The 23,498-nt window shown below is 43.4% G+C and overlaps 1 protein-coding gene across 2 annotated transcripts in view; it reads left to right on the forward strand.

Moving 5' to 3' along the window:
* The window catches only part of rnf144aa (ring finger protein 144aa), a 39,470-nt gene that overhangs the window by 10,640 nt on the left and 5,332 nt on the right, over nucleotides 1-23,498 (forward strand). For both annotated transcript variants that reach the window (XM_035432919.1, XM_035432926.1), the window contains 7 exons: nucleotides 9,066-9,182; nucleotides 15,022-15,200; nucleotides 17,188-17,292; nucleotides 19,044-19,104; nucleotides 20,820-21,030; nucleotides 21,931-22,078; nucleotides 23,408-23,497. In XM_035432919.1, the coding sequence (XP_035288810.1) occupies nucleotides 15,066-15,200; nucleotides 17,188-17,292; nucleotides 19,044-19,104; nucleotides 20,820-21,030; nucleotides 21,931-22,078; nucleotides 23,408-23,497 (750 nt within the window). In that variant the 5' untranslated portion in view covers nucleotides 9,066-9,182; nucleotides 15,022-15,065. The remainder of the gene's footprint in view (nucleotides 1-9,065; nucleotides 9,183-15,021; nucleotides 15,201-17,187; nucleotides 17,293-19,043; nucleotides 19,105-20,819; nucleotides 21,031-21,930; nucleotides 22,079-23,407; nucleotide 23,498) is intronic.

The raw sequence follows: 23,498 nt of genomic DNA on the forward strand, positions 1-23,498 counted from the left end.
TCTACACTCTGATCAAATTGGGGACTGTGCAGACTGTTGTTGGTAGCTCCATAGGGCAATGCAAATGGATGATTGGCCAGAATATGCTAGGGTTCTGTTGGTTGGGGTCCATGTTTCATCGCTCTCTAGTGATCTGTAGACTAGCCTACATGTCAAAGCCCCATATGAAAGGTCTTCCTCCAGCTCCACACTGTGAGCTTGGCTATAGTCTGCGGTATGAAGAGAAGCAGCTGTTTCAGTGTACAGCTTACAATTTGTAGACTGAAGCCGCCGTTTCGGTTTAGTTTAATATTTAACAAAGCTCTTATCCAGAGCGTCTTACAAAATACTGCATCTGGAGTGGGCATTCAACACTGGCAGGATCAGTGATTAACCTCCAAGTGCAATGAAACTGAAAGTTCTTTTGACAGTAAAGAATAGATTACTGAACATATATAGGCTACCCTTAGTACGAATAAAAAGGCAAAGCATACTTCTAACTTAATACAAAGGAAGCATTAAGAGTGCATTTTAGTATCATAATCCTAAAATCCAAGTGTAGGCTAAATGCATGATGAGTGAGGAGACTTGTTTTAAATGTGTGAAATATTTCATTAATTCTGGATGGGCGATCGTGCTGCTGATCATTAATCATGTTTCATGCATTTATCAGGCTCATTCAGCCGCTGGAAAAATCACAAAAAAATGCTCCTGATTGGAAAAGGAACGCATTGGTGCAGATTATATTCAGATTTGTTTATCGCAGTTAAAATAAATCATGATAGATTGATTTCATGAAATGATACCGCAGATTCGGGTCCTTATCAAAAACCGCCCAGCTTTATGCATTGTGTAGGCCTATGTGTTTTTTAATTCTGCTTTTGAAAGCCTTCCATGCAAAGGTTTTACCTGAGCTCAATCACTGTGGAATTTCTTTGAGAATGGAACACCAAATAGGATAGCAGATCGCAGGGGGAGTATCGTACTTCCATGTGTGTCGATAGGGATGATGTCCATACTGAACTCAATTTTTCCTGACTTTTTTGGAAGCTAATGTGTGCTATAAGATATCAGAGTGCAGCTCTCTGGCTGAAAGCAAACATCTCTGGACTTTCGGGGTTACAGCTAATGCTGTGGAAGCAGTGATTTCCTGTCTACTCGACACAGTTTTGGCATCACTTTCAACTTCACCGTGGTAGCAAGAATTGTTTTTGGTCTGCAGAAAAAAATTACAACCAAGGGGAGATAATACTGTCTTATTATAGTCCATGAAGTCTGTTTACACATTTTATTCCCTTCTGTTTGGACATTAAAAATTTGTCCTGTAGCTCTCAGTGTGGAAAGGTTAAAAAGGTCTTGAAGAGTGTATGTGTGTGTGTGGGCTCAGCAAACGGTTTCTGCGGTATCCTCACACTGTCTGATTGTGTCAGAAGGGGACACTGAGAGATGCATAGATATGGCTTCGCTTCAAAGGTGTCATCTCTTGAAGTTCAGCTCTTGGTCGGGGAGGAAGCAAAACTGTATAACGCTGCCGTGGAGACTTATGAATATTTAATTCTTGTCATTTACCGCTGCCTCGACTAGAACTCCCATTTATGCCCACAGTCAATTTAGGTTTTAAATTTTAGCCGTCTGGTGACAGTTGTTACGACCCAGTCTCGATCAGACTGTAACAGGAAAAAGGAAATGGGTGGAGAATGGGTAATGAGAGTGATTTCTGCTGACTGAGACTGAGAGTTTAAATAGCATCCCCCCCAATGGAGATTTAAAATTCCTTAAAAAAAGAAGACACCTTCAAAAATAACAAAGGAGAAACATAGCAAAATAACAAAATAGTGTACTGATGCCAAGATTAACAATCCAGCTAGGAACACTAATTGACCGGAGTCACTGTACGGCAAGCAGAGGGGGGAATCGAGGTCGAATTGAACAAATTGGAGTCAAACACAGAATCCAGTGGGCTGACAAACTAGAAAGGCTTAGGCAAGAATCGGAGTTGAATCAAACGAGTCACTGGTCAAATATTACATTAAATTACATTACAGGCATTTAGCAGACGCTCTTATCCAGAGCGACGTACAACAAGTGCATTAGTTCAAGGTGCAGAAGTGCAAAAGAACTAGAGTGAAGTAAAGATCGTAGTGCCAGAAGTGACCACAGATCAGGACTCCAACCCTGTAGGGTAACCTGTTCAGCAAACAAACAAACAATCCTGCCAAGTAAAAACTAGCACTGAAATCACATTTGCCTAATCAGAATCAAACAAAACAATCCTGTCAAATAAAAACTAACGTGACCACATTAGCCTAACTTGGTACATTGAGCTAAACTATAGGCTAGGGAGGGGTGGGGAGAGGTGCAGCCTGAAGAGATGAAATCCAATTGGCAAAAGGACTAGACGAGTATTAGAGTCAAACAAAATAAGGTCAAACATGCAAAATCAAGGACATAATCACAATCCATGAGCAGAGCAAATCCATGTCTCCACTGTTGAATGGCAAGCCACGCCTTTTCGAACCGAGTAACCGGACATGTAAGGGGCAATCTGATGAGGAACCGGAAGAACATGGCACACATGCAGCAGAGACAAATTTAAACACAAAAACTCGTAACACAGTGAAGTAATGCAAGCCAGAGCACAGTATTGACAACCCTGGATTTTCCCACTAATGCCAGAGATCTAAAAAAAAGTACAACTGTGGGGGACTGCAGTGTGTATCTGTTTGTGTGTGTTTGCATCTGTGCCTGTGTGTACATACATTTGTATCATGCATATGCACGCTGGTTTTGCACGTGTCTGCCTGTGTCTGTGTGTTTGCGAGTGTGTATGTGTGCGTGTACGTGCTCGCGTGTACCTGAGAATATGTTCCATGTTGCGCTTGTGTGTGTGTGTGTGTGTGTGTGTGTGTGTATGTAGGTGTGTGTGTGTCTCTATTCGGGCATGTCCCAGGCACGGCTGGCTGTGCCCCACGAACTTCAGGTCTGGCAAGACTCTTGGGCCTTGGTCCTAAGCACTGTGATGGCGAATGGGATTCATAAGGGCATGATACACTGGTGCGCTATGCGTGAAATTAGCCTGCAGCTAACCAACCTGACCTGCCCCACGGCGGGCTTAAGGCAGCCGTCACTCGTCCAGCGCCAGCGTGCGTGTCAACCTCGGCGTCCCACGGGCTAAAAAAAAGGGAGCACGGGAAATAAAGTGCCGCTAAATCCCACCGCGTTATTTATTTGGGTCAGTTGGCTAGGTCACAACAAGCGGGCCTCACACAGAGACGTGCTCACAAAGCGGCACCTGAAAAGACCTTTTAAGACTGACCAGGCACACACACACACGCGCACTTAGGCTACGTGAAACAGATTTTACACAAAGTAGATTAAGAATTATTTTTTTAAATGTAAAGATACAGACGAGAGACAAATTTAAGGATAAACCAACATGAAGTGTCTTAGTAAGCTGTTGGGCCACCACAAGCCACCAGAACAGCTTCAATGCGCCTTGGCATAGATTCTGTAAGTCTCAGGAACTCTACGGGAGGGATGGAACACCATTCTTCCCAAAGACATTCCCTCATTTGATGTTTTGATGATGGTGCTGGAGAGTGCTGTCTGAACACATCAGTCTAAAATCGCCCATAGGTGTTCAGTTGGGTTGAGATCTGGTGACTGTGAAGGCCATAGCATATGATTCACATCATAACTTTGTATTGATTTGCAGTGACCCGTCCCTCTAAACCATTCCAGGAAAATGCCTCTTGCAGCACAGCAGAGCCACCAGACCCCCTCACTGTAGGGGTCAATCATTCGGGCCTGTACCATTCTCTTGGTGTACGTCACACATGCACTCTCCCATTGTTGAGAAAATGGTGAAGGATAACTCCTCTGACCAAAACACTTTTTCCTCATCTCTGTCGACCAGTGCCTTTTTATTTTGTACCACAGAACTCTCAAATGGGAATTTGTCTTTGTAATGAGGGGTTTAAGTGCTGCAACCCTACTATAAAAATCCCTCTGTATTTGACGGACTGTTCTTGCAGACACAGATCCCATCCTGCATTGACATTCTCAGTCACCTGAGGAAGAGTTACTCTTCTGTTTTTTCTTACATATTGCACTAATGCACAAGCATCACGGTCATTGAATGTGTATTTTCGACCACAATTTCCAACCCAAATCTTTCTCATAGATCTAAATGCAGATGTCACTTTAGTCACTGTTCCTATGGAAACACTAGCCAGTTGAGCAGTCTTTGTGACTGAAGCTCCTGCCATCCATGCCCCACTAATGAACCCAAAGTCTCTTGGATTTTTTCTTCTTGTCATCTTGAAATTGAGGTCAGTTGGGCCTGCTCAGTGTTTTTATACATGCCACAGAGCCTGATAGGATTTTAATTGCTTAACTGTAGGCTATTTGATGAAAACACACTTTAAATTAAAAAAAAAAAAAAAAAAAAAAAAAAAGAGCCAAGTTACTCACACAAACAAAGCACTGTCTCCAAGTCATTAATTCAAATCTAGGCCTACTATTAGAAGTATTGATATCATAATTGCCCCAGGTTACATGAAACAATATTGGCAATCTTTGCTAACACAAATTAAACAAGCTCTATTCCAAAGCAATGCTACACAATGTTCCCTGCATTGTTTCAAGTAAGTTGGCCCTGTAATTTGTCACCAGCCGGTAGGTAATGTATAAAATGTGCAATAGTAACGTGTGTGTTTTTAGCACACAAAAAATGTAACAATATAGAAAAAAGCTTTAGGAAATCATAGAACAACGGCCTAATATTTCCAAACTAGACAGTGGTACTGGTTCTTAACTTTGAATGCGGGTCTGCCTTCTGAAATCCTGTGGCAAACGGTGTTTCACCGTGCTAAGAACCCGCGGTTTCCACGGTGCTGAGGAAAATTGGATTAATTGGCTGGGCCTTTCGGGGGCGAACATCCAGATGTGACCTTCAGAGTGCCGCAGCCAATGAAAGGCAGGTGGGCACCGCTGGGCGCGCTCTCCACCTGCGGCCAGACGCCAGCCGGCTGGCATTGTGAGGGAGCCACCCGCCACGCTTCAAAGCGCCCGTCAAGCGCGCCATGCTGACAGCAGACACACTGTCTGAATCCATCAGGGTTGCCGTGCGGCACCACGGATAAGCAGGGCTTCCGGTTTTATTATGCGTTTATTGTGTATTTTTTGTAACATTTTTTTTTTTTTTTCGGGGTGCTCCAGTTCATATTTTATTGGTGCTTCCTTTTATAAGCTTGTATGATTTTAAATTAAAAACTACTAACTGCAGTAATACTAGAGTGCTACTTTATGATATGTTTGCTTTGTTCAACATGACGTTACACACGCTCTAACCAACTTGACACAATACATATTCCATTGGGGAAGTTCAGCATTGTAGGATATATTTGTTAGCATATAGCCTAATGGAGTTTTGGTACTGACGAGCACCGGCTAAGTTTACTGAGGTTAAGCCTATAATGTTTTTTTTAATGAGGGTGGCAGGAGGTGTATTTATTGGACCTTTTCAGGTTCATCTGAATTTCAGTGAGCCTTTAGATATGGACCTGGCTCAGCAAAAAGAAGGTTGTTGGTTCATTACCTGGTGGGACACTGCCATGATCTGTCCTGAGCAAGGATTTTCACCTGGATGTCTTCGGTGAAGTGCTTGTACATTTTAAGCTATGGAAGTCATCCTCTAGGCTATATTGTGCTCTCCGTATACAAAAAAGAATGGCCCCTTTGTGAGAGCGGGATGTTGCATATTTTTATGAAAGCAGTAAGAATTTTATATATGTTGAGGATGAACAATACATTTTTGATAAAATGCATAGTTTTCTACAAAAACGTTTTAAGTCCAGTGGTGTGCCAATTTGATGATTTAGCTGAACTGCAGAACGGCAGTAAGGACAAAGACCTTAAATGTCGTTTGACTGTGATTGGAACAGAGTATCGAATGGAAAGGGTAGCTGTGTACTGCTGTCTGCTCAGGTTATACCAGACATGAATCTCAAATTCCTGATTGTCACTGCTTGTTTGGAATATGAAACCTCACTCTGATATGTTCATCTTACAATAGAGAGCTCTGGGATTTGTAGTTTTTTTTTTTCCCCTCTGTTTTTCCTTATCTGAAAAACAACTTGTGTTTTCACTCCAATCCGTCATAAAATCTTGAGAGAAACAGTATTCCTCAGCCCTGGTACCAGCGACAGAGCTATACAGATGACACTATATTAACATGGTTGGGATGAATCTCACGCTGTGTCAATAGTCAGCCCATCCAGATAGTGTAGGGATCTACTGATCTGCACAGGTAACGCCAAAGCCTTGCATCTAGGCTTTTTTTTTACTGAACATAACCAGGTGCCGTCATGGAAAAATAAACACTCCGTCACTGTGGCCTGCTCGTACGGGAGAAGGTTTCAGTGGGGAAGGAGGGAACCGTAAGATGGCAGCCAGCTGTGAGTCACCATTCTCACAGTTCTCATTTGCGCCCTCGCCAGAACAAGTGGTGCAGTGTGTGTGGGAAAAAAACCCTTTGTTCCTCTCCTCTGGGGACAAAAGTGGCTTGTTGGAGGCATTTTGGCTTTCCAGGTTTTTCCTCTGAAAATACCTTTTTTTTTTTAAAGCATTTTTTAACCCCCACCACCCCCACCCGTACTACTGCTGTACCGATCTCCGCCGATTTTGATACTTCAAATGTATAAGCAATGTATGCCTACAGTTAGGGGTGTGACTTCCGAATGTTCAATCCATAAACGTCGACAAAGATTTTAAAAGTTTCGGAAAATCTCCAAATGATAATACCCTTTTTTTTAAACATCGACGCCTTTTTTTAACAATTTGCTTTTACGGTGTCCTATTCTCACTGTGATTGTCATTGACATGTGTTTACTAGTTTATTTGTGTATTTGTGCTGGTCTGGTGTAGGTTGTGACAACTGAGGACATGGTAAATATGTTTGTTGAGCAGCTGTCAAATGATTGCCTACGCGTCGGCTTGCGTGTGTGGCACATATCAAGCTGAATGGAACGGAAGAGAAAATGTGCCATTTGGTCTTATTCAGCTGTTGTCCTTTTTTTTAAATAATAAAACAGGTCTGCAGTGTTCAAGTTATCAGTGCATGGCAAGGGGTTCCCAAACATTGTCATCCGGTCTGTAAAATAGATTTCCTCCTCACATGTACCAGTGTTTATTTTCCTCCATGGGGGTTGCTCTCCCCCGTATTCCACCAGACAATTATAACTTTTGATATTCGCCATTTCCAGAAAGAAATTGGACATGCACACTCATCTCAGAGTGACTTTTTGGTCGCGCATCATTATTACAGATGAATTTGATTTTATTAATGAATTGAACATCCAAAGAGAAGCGTGGCACAGGTCCAAATCTTATCTCGCACCAGTGCCTCTGAACTCGAGGTAAACAGCATATTTTTTTAAAAATGTAGATGAAAGAGAGCATGTTTGTCGCACTGCATAATTTTGTCAATGTCATATGTTAACTTTGTGACACTGAGCTAATATACTCCCCTGGAAAGATGCAGAATCATGTGTGGCTGAGTGATGAGCCATGTAGCAGCCAGGCTATCAGCGACCGATCTCATCTCAGCAAACATCAAGGAGCGCTTTCACTTAGAGAAGGCGCAACACAAACTAGTCGCAAATGTTACCAGCTGTGTTCCTGTTCTTATTGAAGGAAAGCTTTCTTTACTTTTTCTTTCACATAAATATACAAATATTAATTTAATATTTAGTTTTTATGCCTACGCGACGGCACAGCCGTGGCCGGAGGCATTATGTTTTCGGGTTGTCCGTCTGTCCATCCGTCCCGATTCTCGTGAACGCGATATCTCAGGAACGCCTTGAGGGAATTTCTTCAAGTTTGGCACAAACGTCCTCTTGGACTCAAGGATGAACTGATTAGATTTTGGTGGTCAAAGGTCAAGGTCACTGTGACTTCACAAAACACGTTTTTGCCTTGAGGGAATACAAAGCATGTTTTTGCCTTGAGGGAATTTCTTCACATTTGGCACACACATCCACTTGAACTCAAGGATGAACTGATTAGATTTTGGTGGTCAAAAGGTCAAAGGTCAAGGTCACTGTAACCTCACGTCCGTCCCATTCTCTCATGAACGCGCTCACAAAACACATTTTTGTCTTGGTTGGCAGAGGCATACAATTGCGAGGCGGTATTTCTATTTTGTTTTGTAGAATATATAGGCTACCTTTTAAAAGGTTCAGTGAACTTAACATCTCATTACTGTTGTATCCTCTCACTGCACCTGATGTTGTCCCCTCTGTACTACTCATCATGTGGCCCAGGTAAAATCTCCAGATTGTTCCATTAGTTAAATTATTGCAGTTACTGAGTTTTTCAGGGCCATCAAATTTTGCCGTGGTTAAGGGTGGTTACTTCAAATCTGCTTGCATTGTTAAAAAGCCTATTAGAGTTAGAGAAATTTTTCTTAAACTGTACTACTAATCATAATTAATTAGGCTAAGGGGCTGCTGGGTGGCTCATTGGTGTATGGCACCATGAATGAAGTGTTGAATGAAATCCAAACTATAGACTACTAGTGATTGCCCGGTTGCTCCATTGGGCAATGCACAATTTGTGATCGCGTCGCCCAGGATACGGGAGGGTTCAGTTGACCCCTGCTGTTGGATCCAGTCCCAGTGTACTGCCTGTTAAAGCTGCATACAAAAGGGCTTCCTCTGACTCTACTCAATTCAAGCTTAGCTGTCTGTGGCGTGTAAAAGATGCAGCTGGTGCCACTGCGTGCTTCGGCAGAGAGCCGTGGATATCTACACTCCCAAATCAGCAGTGGGGTTTGCGCATGAACACGTCTGTGGTTTCACACAAATTAGGGCGGGAACTGGACATGCTCAGCCTCAGGTTGTGGGCCAGATTTATTTTATTTTAATTGGCCTTTTCTAATGGGGAAATGTGCAAAGTCATGCATTAATTCAAATATAATGATGTAGGCTAATGCTTACAGTATTAAAATACCTTTTTTCTTTTGGTAATGACTGCCTTATTTTTTACATTATTCCTGATGATTGTGTGTGACCTTCTCTTCACAGTTTTCTTGACCTTTGAAGGCGAAGGCGTCGGCCCGAAGACTTTCGCTTCTCTTACATCAGATGCCGGCGGACTGAATTGCTTCTGAGAATCCGAGAACAAAGCCTTCGGCAGCCGAGGTGACCCATTTTCTTTTTCTGTTGTGTCACTTTCGCTCGTATTTTCAAAGTCGCCTGCTTTCAAAGGGCGAAACGTCAGAAGGGGCAGGTCCCCAGAGCGCTGTTTGAAATTTCCAGTTCGACATCCGTTTTAAGACTGTAAACCTGTATCCACCTTAAAAGCCTCTTTGCCATCCTGTTGAGAGAATTTTCTTTTGGTGAATTCCCCAACGTGAGCTCCAGCAGCAGTAGGCTCCCGTGCCTCAGTAGCGCTGGCAAGGGTGCACGTTCAAATTTAATATTAGCCCCAGATAGATTATAAATAGAGTTTGTGTCGTTGTTCTGATGTGACGCGATGCAGTTGCACAAAAAAACTGCTCAGCAGCTGTTAAAACGAAAGCCACAGCTATGCAGCGAATCCTTCTCGACCAACCCCAGCCCTCAGAATATAGAAAAAAATCGTTGACGGGAGTTCTAGGAAGGCCGTGTATTACTACGCTCATACGAGCGTGCTAATTTAAGAACAGCGGGCCGCAGGATACGAGAGCGCCCGGACGTCTCGGATGAACGCGGAAGGTCCAGACCAGACGCCGGCGAGATGAAGTGCTCGCTCGCAGAGGCCGGCTGCTCCAGGTGACTCACTTCTTGCGCATATTCCCCCCCCCCCCCGGCAGGCTGAGCTTGACCCACTTCTGCTGATGGGAGCTAAATAATGCAGCGGCGTTACGGGGGCTTCCCTTCCCTTCCCTTCCCGGTCTCTTCGAACGTGGGACTCTGCCCCACTTTCCATGCTGGCCATCTGGCCAAACATTACATTTTAACCGGTGTTGCCCCGATACTTGCGATTTTTATCCCTTCGCAATAAGGGTCTTTGTCCTCGGCAGAATCCCTCACAGATTTTCCGGCCTTTCCCCCGACTCCCCTCTAACGTTCCGCGCTTACTGTCAGCTTTGTATTTTATATTTGTGAATTTTTTTTCTTTCCGGTAAATCCCCCCAGGTTGGCAACCCTGATGACATATGTTAAACAACATTCCATTCTGGCACAGAGCATGCACTGATATGTATATTAAATACATTTAAATACAAGGCCGACTTTAATGTAATCAGGGTTTTACCTGTCAATGGTTATTTCCCAATCACATAGGCTGTGTTGTCTGCCTAGCATCTAACCCAGTGGTTTAGGCCTGGAGTTTTCAGTGTCTTTAAATAGAGAACAACCTCAAATTTTACCCACTTCATTGTTTAACAAGGTTATATTCTGGAGTCTTTTGATATTATTTAGGCTACATTTAGTGTATGTGTTCTGCTTGCAAGGAATGATTTTAAAAAAATTAAGAGAAGTTTCTGGCTTTAGAACCTCCTGGCTTTACAATAACTGGCAAGTTTAATTTTATTTTTGTTTGGAACCGTTTCCGTTTGTGCACAGTGCTTTATCAGAATCGAAAACAAAAAGAAATAATTCACTTTGCGGCATTAAAATTAACTTAAGTTTAAGTTAGTTGGACTAAACTGGTGAAAAGAGTGGTTGTGACATATGCCGTCTTATCTAGACAAAAGACTGTGAAACTGCCCAGTGCATGATGGCAGATTACAAAGTCACAATATAAGTGTTCAGCTGATGGAATTACCTTAAAATGGCGTGAACTAAACACCAATCTTCCTTAGTACCATGGAAGCCCCACAGAGCATTCCACTGCTATCTGGCACCTTTTAGAGGAGCTGCCCAGTGTGCTAAATCCAACCGCTGTCCTTATTGTACTGCTAAGTTGGCTACGACCCACAGTTTTAAGCTCGCTGTACACACTGCTTTGGAGTTACTTGAAGTTTGTTTTCCTGCTGTAGATCACAAACCAGCTATTGTAAAGCCACAGGTCGCCAGTAACTTATATAAGCATCTAAAATATTCTGCATATTCAGAACTGTCTGGGCCAATCAAAAACACACTTACATTTAAATAATATAGAAAAATATATTTTGCTTTTATGGTTTTGGATTTAAAATGCAGACTGGCAGCCTTCTCGTACAGGGGGGTGTTTGCGTTGGGTTTTGACTGTCAGATGAGTCATCGATTCGTTTTATATTGATGCAGTTCCAGTCCCCGTGGAGAGGATAAGCCACGTCCCTCAAAGCAGCACCGGCCACCATTTTGATGTGTGACCGGGGTGGGTGTTCCACGGTCGCTGTGGAGTTGGCAAAACAAAACAAGACAAAACAAATCTTATTTGAGGACTGCGCCAAGCCAAGAGCACATCAATCTGAATTTTGTGCTTGGGTTCCCACCGTCAGTTTGACTGCAAATGAGTGAATCATTTTATCCGTGCTGACACAGAGAGCAAGAAAGTGAACCTGTGAGGCGGAGTGAGAAAACTAAGGGAGGGAAGGAGGGGGACATAAAGTAATAGAGGTAGAGAGTGGGAGGGGAAGAGCGAGATTGAGAGAGAGAGAGAGGGAAGTAGAGAGAGACAGGTAGAAAGATATGAAAGTCCTCTGTGGCCGTGTTTGTATTGTGCAGTTGTGTAACAGCTCATACCTGGCAATGGCTCCTTAATCGGAAGGGTTCATCCCTCTCCCTGGCCAGAAAGGGATGTGGGCAAGACCACTGATGCAACAGGTGATTGTTTGAACATGTTTCAAATGGTCATTGATTGACTATAGTAGATAGGTGGAATGTTTCTAGAACATAAAATAGAATATGTTTTCTGTGTAGGAAACCTCAGCATTTTGTTTTTGGATTTTGTGTTTTTATCCCTTTATCAGTGTTTCATAGTGGCCTGCTTTTTGTAGCATTTATACCACTCACAATGAAACTGAGTGTCTTTCCAGAGGTTTGTGCTATTCTCTAATGTGCCTCACATACTGTAGTGTAAACGTTCATAGGTGACTCAGTCATGTGTTATGTTTGATGCATTGATTTACTGTGAAACTAAAATATTGCCAACATTTTTCTGACCGTAATGTTATTCAAGATTCAAGAGGAGGGGACAAGGCTTATTGTTCATAATGTAGGGTATTAGTAACTCCATGGCCTTTGATTGTCACTTAGGGCATGGAAAATCCTCATTAAAATTTACTGTGTGCTGATATGTGCTAGATGAATGAAAATTTCCCTTGGAGTGATCACAAATAGTAACATTTGTAAAATGTTCTCCCATCCCCATGTGATGCAAAAGCTTTCATACTGTACAGTACCGAAAAAATGAAATAGTGAATATATATTACATGAATACATTTTAGGTATGTGTACCACAGTGTATCACAGGTTTTGTTGTATTATTTTTCCAAGTTATGTTTCATTTTAAACCATCATAAGGGGGGCTAATTTATATGCTTCATAATGGACAAAAAGTATTTATTCATTTTTAGAGCGGTTTTGGACAGGATTTTGGATCCATAGAGAGTACGTATGAACTGGAGAGTAGGAGGGGCCAGGCGGTGAAGCCTAGGAAGTAACATGAAACAGTCTTTACTGCGCATGTTGAGGGCAAAAGAGCTTGCTGCCCGTTGAATTCAATGTGGAAAACAAAGGTGATTTGACTACCAAAGAAAATGTCATCGGCCCATTTTTTGTGATCATAAATTTCATTAAGTGCAGCAGTTTGTGAAACAATGGTTGTTTTGGTCCAGAAGTCGTGGGAAAATACTTTCCTAAAAACTTTTACTAAAAATTTTCATATCTTATTACATTTTACATATTTTTGCGATCTGCTTTTCCTATGAAACGTAACTGTCCTTAACTGAGTTTCAGAACACCATCGGGGACATTTTAATTGCCTTCAGAAGTTTAATATTCCCCATTCACTTTACTGAAAACTCCAATGTTTTGCCCTCAACATGTGCAGTACAGGCTTACTTCTGGGACTTCACAAGTTTAGGCTAGCTGATGGCGTGCATTCCTGTCTAGTTAAAAATGCATGTCTATGTTTGGACACCTAGATATCTAAGACCCTGTACTGATGAAAAGATGGTCATTCTCAATGATGCAGAAGTGAGTTCATTAGTCAAAACAGCTTGTAGTGAAATACATGATTGTTATGTTTTACAGCAATGCACAATTTAGACATTTTGGATAGATTTGGAGACCCTAAGGGACACCAAGGTACACTGTTTACATTTTGCTGCATAGATTTTTAGAAGTTTCACACATCACCCTCAGATTTTGCACACTTGTGGTCAAGGGGTATGATCCAGGACCTATATAGTTTTACCCGATCTCAGTATTTCATTTTAATATAAAAGAGAACGACATCACTCTTGCATTGTCACCAGGATAATTGTATTTATGGCACTTTATTTCTACCTAAATTTTGAATATAAACTAATATAAGTGGTACAAGTGTCTTTATTTAAAGCATTTAACAAGTCTCTGTGATGCTCACATCTGTCATAAAGCCTTGAGTGGAACACTACTTAAATAGGCGAGGATTGGCCAGATTTGGCATCGAAGGTGTTGAGAAAGTGTGTGTTTATGTGTATTTGTGTGCGTGCGCTTTGCCACCTCCTATTTACAGTCTTTTGGACATGCGGAGTGGTTACGCAACAGAAAACCGGGCTGACCCTGACCTGGCTGCTACTCTGGCAACCCTTCAAAGGCCTCGGGCCAAAACTTCCTCTCGGCTGCCCACTGCGAGCCAGTCCAATCCAGTTAGAATGTCACCAACTGGCAGATTCCTCTCTGCGTTCGAACCTGTCCGTAACCTCGCTTTAACCGGCTTTTAAAAGGACCGAACGCAAACTCTTCAGCTGCATGGCTGTGGTCCCTGATTTTTTTTTTTTTTTTAGGCAGTTGATGATTCTGGACCTGACTGAAACTGCTGTTGCATCAAAAGTGTTATTTCCACCCCTGTGCCGTATGCTTCCCCTTCCCTTTCATCATCCAGTTTGGCAACCCTTTCTGTGTGCACTCTGAAGCAGCCCTCTGCAGCCCTCTTCCCTGAGAACACTCTTTCCGTTTGCCCTGGCGACCCTGTTGCCTAGCAGCCTCGGTGAGACTACTGACAGCGACACAGGCAGCGCAGAGGCACTTCCTGTAAACACTCCAGACTTAAGCTACCCAGGGCTCTCGCTCTCGCTTTCTCTCTCCAGGGGTGGAGGGAGGGGGGGGGGGGGGGGGAAATAGACGTCGAAGAGCCGTGCTGAAGCAGCCGAAAATAAACAGCTGCACACGCACACGCACTTCAGCGGGCGGAGTTGGTGTGACAGAACATTTTATTTCCCCCGTGCAAAAAGGTCACCCTTCTCAAAATGCATTTTATTTTTTCGTTCCTGAGAGCTATGAATCGATTCATTTTGAAGAAAGTCGATTCCCTCACCCGACTCCATCCAAGCCTACTAAAGAACACTGCTGAAAATAGCCCAGTTCGGAAATCCGTTAGCACTTCAGTAGAGGTGCGGACCTAGCTATTAAACTGCTTTTTGCCGACTCGTTACCTTTAAATTGAAGACGAGACCGCCGTGTGCTTAATTATGCAGCGCTAAATGCAGTCGTGTAGGTTTTCATTTCGTTCAAGTTGAATAAGCAGCTGGTGTTTACCTTATTTTGCTGCCCCCTGTTGGAGGCAACAGAACCCTCCCCACAGGCCGTTGCCGAAGTATAAATGTCGTGCGATGCTTTCACTGTCACGACACTTGTCGAAATGGCCGTGCGACGAAATGTAAATCAGGCCTAAGAAACATGAAATAAGATGCATTCAATGACATTTCATGTTGATATTATTCTTATTTTCTCTACCTGATGTAGCAGTGTCACTGATAGTACAACTCTCTCTCTTTGAAGATCTTCTCTTGCAAAGCATACTGGGATGTTTAAACGTTGCCCTCCCCCCCCCCCCCTCCCCCCCCCCCTTTTTTTTTTGTGACAGGTGCGGCGTCTCTTCTTGTGCGTTGCAGGAGGACGGTGTGCACGATGACCACCGCCCGGTACCGTCCCACCTGCGACCTGGCCCTGGACCCCCTCGTGTCTTGCAAACTGTGCCTCGGCGAGTTCCCGCTGGAGCAAATGACCACCATCTCGCAGTGCCAATGTGTCTTCTGCACGCTGGTAAGCGCGGCGGCGCCAGCGCCGCGACCCGTTTCGCCGCTAACCGCCCTCGGGAAATGCGTGGTTAGCGGTAATTTACCGGTGTGGGCCTACCGGTCTGCTCTGGGCCTTGGGGTCTGTGCAGGATTGTTTTGTTTTATTCTGATTAGGCAAATGTGATTTCAGTGCTAGTTTTGTACTTGGCAGGGTTGTTTTGTTTATTTGCTGAACAGGTTACCCTGCAGGGTTGGAGTCCTGATCTATGTGGTCACTTCCGGCACTACGATCTTTACTTCACTCTAGTGTGTTTTTCTGCACCTCTGCACCTTGAACTGATTGCCTTGTTGTACGTGGCTCTGGATAAGAGCGTCTGCTAAATGCCTGTAATGTAATGTACTGTAATGTGCTCTGGTGGGCCTTGAAAATGCCTTTCAGCCAGCTGCTGAAAACACGTGGAGCTTCAGGTGATTTAGTCCCACTGTTCCCAGTCAGTGAGCCTCCAGCCCCCACTTAATGAGTGAACACATTTTCTGTGACCTCCTCTTCCTTATTAAAATGTATGTTTAAAATGTGTTCGAATGTGCTTTTAAAATGTTAACACATCAGAATTATTTACACGCTCCCAGCCCTATATAATGAATGTTTTCAATGGTAATTTCAAAGAATATAGTTGACAATTTTTCAGAAACTAGCCCTGGGTGGCCTTGATACTGTCCACAGCCTACTCAGCTTTTCTCTGCGTTCTCACAAGCTGATCCGATTGGCTTGTTGATCATTGAAAGCAGCAACAGAGACGAAAGTGTTACCATGTAAATGAAGCACAGGCGACCGTCACGCGCATTGTGCGTCCTAGGTGGTTCTTCCAGGTTCTGAACATCTAAACGTCCATGAAATGTTTTCCATAGAGACAGTTTGGCATACCACTGCAGCATTAATCACGCTTGTGTGACTCGCTGGACAATAAACCGAGGAGGCCGAAGAATGTAAAAGATTAAATGCAGTCGTTCCTTTTATCTGTAAAAATAACGAAGCGGCCCAAGTCAGTTTTTACATCGACAGCTCCTCTCAACCAACAGTTGATTGCATTGCTACATTTAAAAGCTCTTGTTTGAGCCTCCTTGTTTGAGCTCAGACTTCTCTAATTTCTGGTCAAAATCATTTTTATTTGAAGTGCAGCTGCTCGAAACAAAGCAGGTCTTAAACATGTGCTCTATTCAGGTGCCTACCACTTAGCTTCTTTTGATTTAGGTGGCTTTTGAACAACACTTACAATGAGTTGTGTTTTGTACAACCATTTCTACCTGTCTTGTTGCCAAGTGCTGGATATTGAAGTTAGATTTCAGAGCACAGTGTTATGTACAGTCCATTATATATGGCCCTTATAATGGTCACTTTGACCAGACAAAATCTTTAAAAGCTTTCAATTTTGTCTCCAATCTACTGTATGTAACACTTCTTGGCTCTCTTGGGTCCCCCAAAACCAAAAACAATGCCGACTGAAAAATTGAAGGCTTTGAAAGTGCCTTTTTTTCTTTTCCCTTTTTCCACAATGTGCTTGGTTTTCTGTTAGGTAATGCTTTTTGAAAAGCCTATCCAGCACCGTGAAAAACGGTTTGTTTTCTAAAGTCCTGTTCTGAATGGGAAGTTTTCACTTCAGTGATGTTTCCTGCAGTATCGGAAGGTTAATTAAGAGGGTTCAGAACCAAAGATTCGGAAAATTCACCGGTCACAGTCCAAACATATTTCTTCTGGTAGTTCTAAAAACCCATTGTATAATCATCCTCTTGAATAAAAGTCTGAATTTAGAATTAGAAATGAGAACCTGAGAATCGTGCCTGTGTTATTTTTGTCATATTATGTGAAATTCCATTCAGCCTGTAGTGCTAATTAATTGCATTGGCATCTTCAGGTTCACCATGAAAGAACAACATAATTGCATCCCCACTCCTGGTTTTCTGATGACCTGTGTTGTCAACATGTTCCCCACATTCTGCTCTTCCCCCCGCAGTGCCTGAAGCAGTACGTTGAACTCCTGATCAAAGAGGGCCTCGAAACCGCTATTAGCTGTCCAGACTCTGCCTGTCCAAAAAGGGGGCACCTACAAGAGACTGAGGTGGGTCTTGCCCACAGTCACAATGCTTGGACCTTCGAGATTATGATCCAGGTCTCCGTAAAACCTTCTCGTTGTTCACGGACTGCAGATTCGGCCCAGAGGAGAAAGGAGTTTGGGGTGGAAGTGCTGCCAGTTTTGCTCCAGGGTTAGTTGGACGGGGTTGAGAGAGCCTGTGAAATCCACTTAATGGTGCCAAACTGGAGGCAAACTAGCCATTTGAACAAAAAGGGAGCTGCTTAGTTTCAGGCATCAGCGTGTGGTTACAGTCACAGCCCGTCTTAACAATGTTTTTCTTAATCCTGCTTTGATCTGCCGCTTTGCTTTGATCTCTCGCGACCTTTGGATGCCTTTTACCCTCATATTATGTTTGGGGTCAGTTTGACCCCGTTCAGGGTTTAATGTCTCGAAAACCAGTTGACATTATTTTTTAATGACTTTTTCTAATTTGGCCAGATCAACCTGTACCAACTTTGTATACAATGGTAAAGATACCCCCAGCTAAGTGATACCTAAGAAAATAATACAGCCTTTTTTGTTTTTTATCTCAGATTATTTGTGGGTCATTTTGGTGGCCATACATGTTTCAAACGCACAGTATCAAAAAAAATTTTTATTGCAGTAATTTTATATCAGTTTAAACTGCTGGGATTTGGTTTGACCCATAATGTAAAAGGTGGCATAAAAGTTACGATTAAAAAAAAATAAAAAAATTGAACGCTTCCAAGTCACCATTTGAAGCTGCCCACCCGAACGGTGATCACGTTTGCAGAAGAGACAGCAGTGTGTCGCACGTAGGTGTGGCCCTGCCCACTCAAATCTGCCAGACTAGGTCAGACGCAGGAAGTCATTTTGACAGCAAGCGCTAGCCGGCTTTGATTTGAATCAGACCTGGGTCACATACTGTTTTGGATTCAAATACTTTTCTATGCTTTACTGATCTTGTCTGGTGTATTGGAACCAATGCTATACTCACAAAAAGTGCAAACCCTGCCTTCTGGTTATATTGGCAGGCTCAGTTACACCAGGCAAGATCAATAGAGCACAGAAAAGTATTTGAATCCAAAACAAAGACGTATTTGACTCAGGTCTGCCACAGCTGGTCGCCTGGAGGGCCCATCCGCCAATTACTGGTACCTTGCTGCTGCTGAGTTTCATGAATACATTTCACTTTGAATTCACCCTCTGGTGGAGGATCGCTTTTTGAATTTCATTTAATCTCTACATGAGAGATGAAAAGCTGATTATCTATAGCCCGAGTTTCAGTTTAAACTCACAGGACTAGATATCCCTTGTCCTCTCATCTCTCATTTATATATTATCAAAAATCAATCGAAATTACAAGATGTTTCTCCCGCTTTGCTTTGAATTTTAGAGTCTGAAGACTCATAGCGAAAGGAGGTGTCATTAATAGTCATTAGCACTGACTCTTTAGTTTCAAAGGATAAGTGTAGGATTATTGTATGAGTCGATCTGGAGCAAAATACATTCCACCGCATGAATATTCAGATAGAGAGCCATTACCAGAACTCTTTAAGGCTCAGAGCAATTAAAGTCCTTGACAAGGAATAGCAACTTAGAAGGAACTTCAAAATAAAGATGCACACTCAAGAAAAACCAACCTCACTTTGACCTAAATTTGTAGAGAAAGTTTGAGGTGTCCTTGTTTAATACAAAATGTAACTTCAGATTGGACTTGGAGTGTGTGCTTTGGTCTCACTAATGATGAAGGTCGCTGGCTCTTTTTCCAACAGATTGAGTGCATGGTTGCCACGGAAATAATGCAGAAGTACAGGAAGTTGCAGTTTGAGAAGGGTAAGTGGGCCATTGCCTTTTTGTGGTTTTCGCAAAATCTTAAAGCAATCTCTTGCTTAAGAATATTCATTGAATGGCACAATAATTGAACAGATGTTTCCTTGCATTTTAGTTTCCTTTCCTTTTATTAGACGACAGTAAGCAATACGCTTTCTGTGACTACCATATGAAAATCATTGGGGAAAGGTGTTGTAAAAAGTAGATGACGAATCTGTGATGACTCTTAAAAAGTGGGTTTATATGCGTGACTGATATTTCAGCTGTCACACTGATGGCTTTGTGTCTTAAATCACAGGCTGAGATGTCAGCCTGTAGCACGTTGCAGATGCTGCTGGTATGGCTTATCAGATGTCTATGCCCTGTGCTGTATTTACTGGTGATCTGAACGATACATAGACTGCAGACAGATGGATGATTGTATAGACTGATGGACTGGATGGCTTGATAGATGTATAGGAAATATGGACAGAATGAATGTAAGAGATTGTTAGATTAATATACATACAGTTGAAGGACAGATGGATGGACAGATAAGTAAATGGATGAATTGGTGGAACGATGGAAATAACAGATTGACTGACCAACCAACCGACCAACTAGAAAAACTGTGAAAGCATAAGTGAAGGAATGCCCTGAGAAGCTGTTGATGATTGGAACAAAGCACGTAATTCAGCCCACTGTTCCCACAACAACCATTGTCTGATAGGTCAAACGCCGGCAATAGGGGTTAGCCATCTTCGACACCACTAGAGCAATGCAATTTTGCGAATGGCAGGTGTAGATGGGCATAATTCTAGCAATTTGTTTACATTCCAGTCCCATGAGCTGTGATGTTCCAGGAACCATCTAAAGCAGGGTTGCTCAGCCCTGTTCCTGGAAATCTACGGCACCTTCCCATAGGTTTTCATTTCAACCCTAATGCGGCACACCTGATTCTACTAACGAGCAGCTCGGTGAAGTCTCCAGCTGTGTAACAAGGTGTGGTTTGTTAGGATTGCAGTGAAAGCCTACAGGACTGTAGATCTCCAGGAACAGGGATGGGCGGCCCGGATTTTAAGGATCTTCGAAGAATGAGGAGAGGGTTTGTGTTTTCTGAGGTTTGTGTGGGTAGAGGTGTGTCGTGCACGTGCCTTGGAAAGGGGGAGGAGGTTCTGTGCTGCAGGTTGTTTATTTTTGGCGTTTCCTCCTGTGGCTTGTCTCTTCAATGCCAGTGTTGTTCCACGGCATTCCTGGTGACCAGGATGCCACTATGCGTCTCGTGTTATGACCGCGTGACACGCAATGGTGTCAAACATGCTGTTTGGCGACCTGTCTGTACAGCATGCAAAGTGGTTTCATGCTTTACCCGCTAACCTAACCACAACCATGTGGTTGGTGAACTGTTCTCTGTAGTGCTTATATATAATGTTTTGCCAAGGAATAACTGACTCATAACCATATGACCATAACCTCTCCATGACCATATCGTCAGTAAAGGTTTTGCTAGGTCTTGCGTGCTATCGGGGGTTGACTTCGCTGTACCTGACCATAGCTTTGTTACCGTACAGTTGTTGTAACCGTTCAGTGCTGTCTGTGTTTTGTGATGACTTGAACATGTCTGACCGTAACCTCATCATAACCACGCGGTCAGTGAAGCTGTACTCTGTCATCTTTCGAGCGTTTCGCCTGCGGGGTGTGACTTGACTCGACCGTACGTGATCGCGACTCTGTTGCAGAGGTGCTGCTGGACCCTTGCCGGACCTGGTGCCCGTCTTCGACGTGCCAGGCGGTGTGCCAGCTGAAGGAGACGGACGCGGCGCTGCCTCAGCGGGTGCAGTGCGCCGTCTGCAGCCTGGAGTTCTGCTCAGCCTGCAAGATCCGGTGGCACCCGGGCCAGGCGTGCCAGGAGAATCAGCCGATCACCGCTTTCCTGCCTGGAGAGACGAGGTAACCCCGCCTCCTCATTATCATTATCATCATTGTCGTCATCATTCACTCTGTAGGCGTGTACATACTAACGTGATTACTCTCTCAAAACACACACACATGGACACACAGTCATGTGCTCTCGTAATTAAGTAACCCAGCGATTTACTCAGGTTGACGTATTTAGCTAATTATTAAACACTGCTGAAGCTGCACTTGAGCCACAAGCTCAAGACATTTCTACATAATATATTCCTGGAGGTCTGGCTGTGAATGTGTTCTCGTACAGTTGGGTGGAACAGAAACATGCACATGCTAGCCTTTAAAGCAGGGCTGTTCAACTCCCCTGTACTGGAGGGTGTGAAGTTGCCGCAAAACCCTGTAAGGAATTGGCCCGCTGCACACCTGTACTGAAGTTTCTATAAGGATTCAGGAACGTAAAAATGATTATTATATTACAATAAACAAGATCAAGTGATCAAACATTATGAAAGATTCCAGTGCATACAGTGAAGCCACATGCAACCGACAATTTCTAATTCTAAATTTTGCTGCATGTTTCTCAGTATGCCTGTCAGATTTAACCAGATAAATCCAAATTTTGCGCTCAGTCACCCAATGACTCTAACTACAGCAGTGTCACGGGGTACAGGACTGACATGGAAACAGTTTGCGGTTTTTACGTGTGATGGAGTGCTGCTGTCGAAAAAGAACATGGCATCGGAATGCTTGCAGAATCATCTGAATGAAAACGAATTATCTCTCTCTCTCTCTCTCTCTCTCTCTCTCTCTCTCTCTCTCTCTCTCTCTCTCTCTCTCTGTCTCTCTCTTTATCTCTCTCTCTCTCTCTCTCTCTCTCTCTCTCTCTGTCTCTCTGTCTCTCTGTCTCTCTCTCTCTCTCTCTCTCTCTCTCTCTCTCAGCTCTTTCTATAAGGCGGATGAGGATGACGCTCCGATCAAGCGGTGTCCGAAGTGTAAGGTTTACATCGAGAGGGACGAGGGGTGTGCCCAGATGATGTGCAAGAACTGCAAGCACGCCTTCTGCTGGTACTGCCTGGAATCGCTGGACGTGAGTACATTCTCAAACCAGCGTATGCTGGTTTTTCTTCCCGCCACAGTTGCAATCTCAGAATTTTTACAAGCAGTGAATTTTTGTAAATTAGACATTTTTCATGTTTTGAGGGATTATTTTACCCTCTTAAACCACATTATGTCAAAAAATGGCTATGCGTGCCATGGAGAATAAAAGTACCCATGTTCGCATAGTACTTCTTGTGCAGTATTGCAAACAATTACATGAAAAGAGGCAAAAAAATTTAAAGACTGAGGTCAGTAACTAGGCTCCTAATTAGTGAAAGTCTGGACACCTGTTCACTAAAACATTCCATTTGGTACATAATGAAGAATTCAAAGATTAAAAAAAAAAAATTACAAGCCAGACCTGCATTTTAATAATGAGGAATAAATTATGAACTAGCTTTAACACACGTGTAACATTTTAATTGAGCGGGAGAAGGGCTGTAACAAAAACCAGCATACACAAGAGTCCCTAGGACCGAGGTTGGGAACAAGTGCGGCATAACACACCAAACTGTACCGAACCATACCGCACTCCACCATACCACACCACAGAGGCACTGAGTGAGGCTCTGACAGTCCCTCTGTAACTCCGGTCACAAGGCCATCAGAAAAATGAATACCTTTCATTCTGCTTTTCTCACTCATAGGTATGGTGCATATTGGGTGATTATTTTACTGTACTGTACAGCATAGTAGTGTTTTCATAGTATGGAACGATATTACTGCACGAGTGTAAATTATGAAAAAAATGCTTTGGACTTTGCTGTACTGCCAAGCTTGTTTCTGTCACAGCTATTACACTCCGTTTGGAGTCCCGCCAACCAGCATACACCTTTCTACAAGAAAGTCTCACGTCGTCTCCACGCCCACGTTTCCCGTTTCCATTTTTAAAAAGTAAACGCGCTAAATCACCGAGTAGAGCAGTGGTGTCAAACTCGTTGCCATGGAGGGCCGTGTGTATGCAGGTTTTCATTCCAACCAATTAATGCTGCCTTAATTGAGTCCAATTACTCATTCAGCCATATGCGTTTAACTGCATTGAAGCACAGAATATAAGAACATTTTTATTTAGACAATGCGGGTCACCATAGACGTCGGGTCACCATTGTGCACAAACCTGCATCCCTAATTCAGCAAATAATTTAACGAATTATATAATCAAGATCTGAGGCTGGAATGAAAACCTGCATACACACGGCCCTCCATGGCAACGAGTTTGACACCACTGGAGTAGAGCTTCGGCCAGCCCTGACGGGAGGGGGGGTCTTAGTGAAATTTGGGCTGGGCGCGGGTCAGTCACAGTCCTTTCCCCCCGCAGGACGACTTCCTCCTGATCCACTACGACAAAGGGCCGTGCCGGAACAAGCTGGGCCACTCCAGAGCGTCCGTCATCTGGCACAGGACGCAGG

Source organism: Anguilla anguilla, chromosome 1 (genome assembly GCF_013347855.1).
Source record: "Anguilla anguilla isolate fAngAng1 chromosome 1, fAngAng1.pri, whole genome shotgun sequence".
NCBI lineage: Eukaryota > Metazoa > Chordata > Actinopteri > Anguilliformes > Anguillidae > Anguilla > Anguilla anguilla.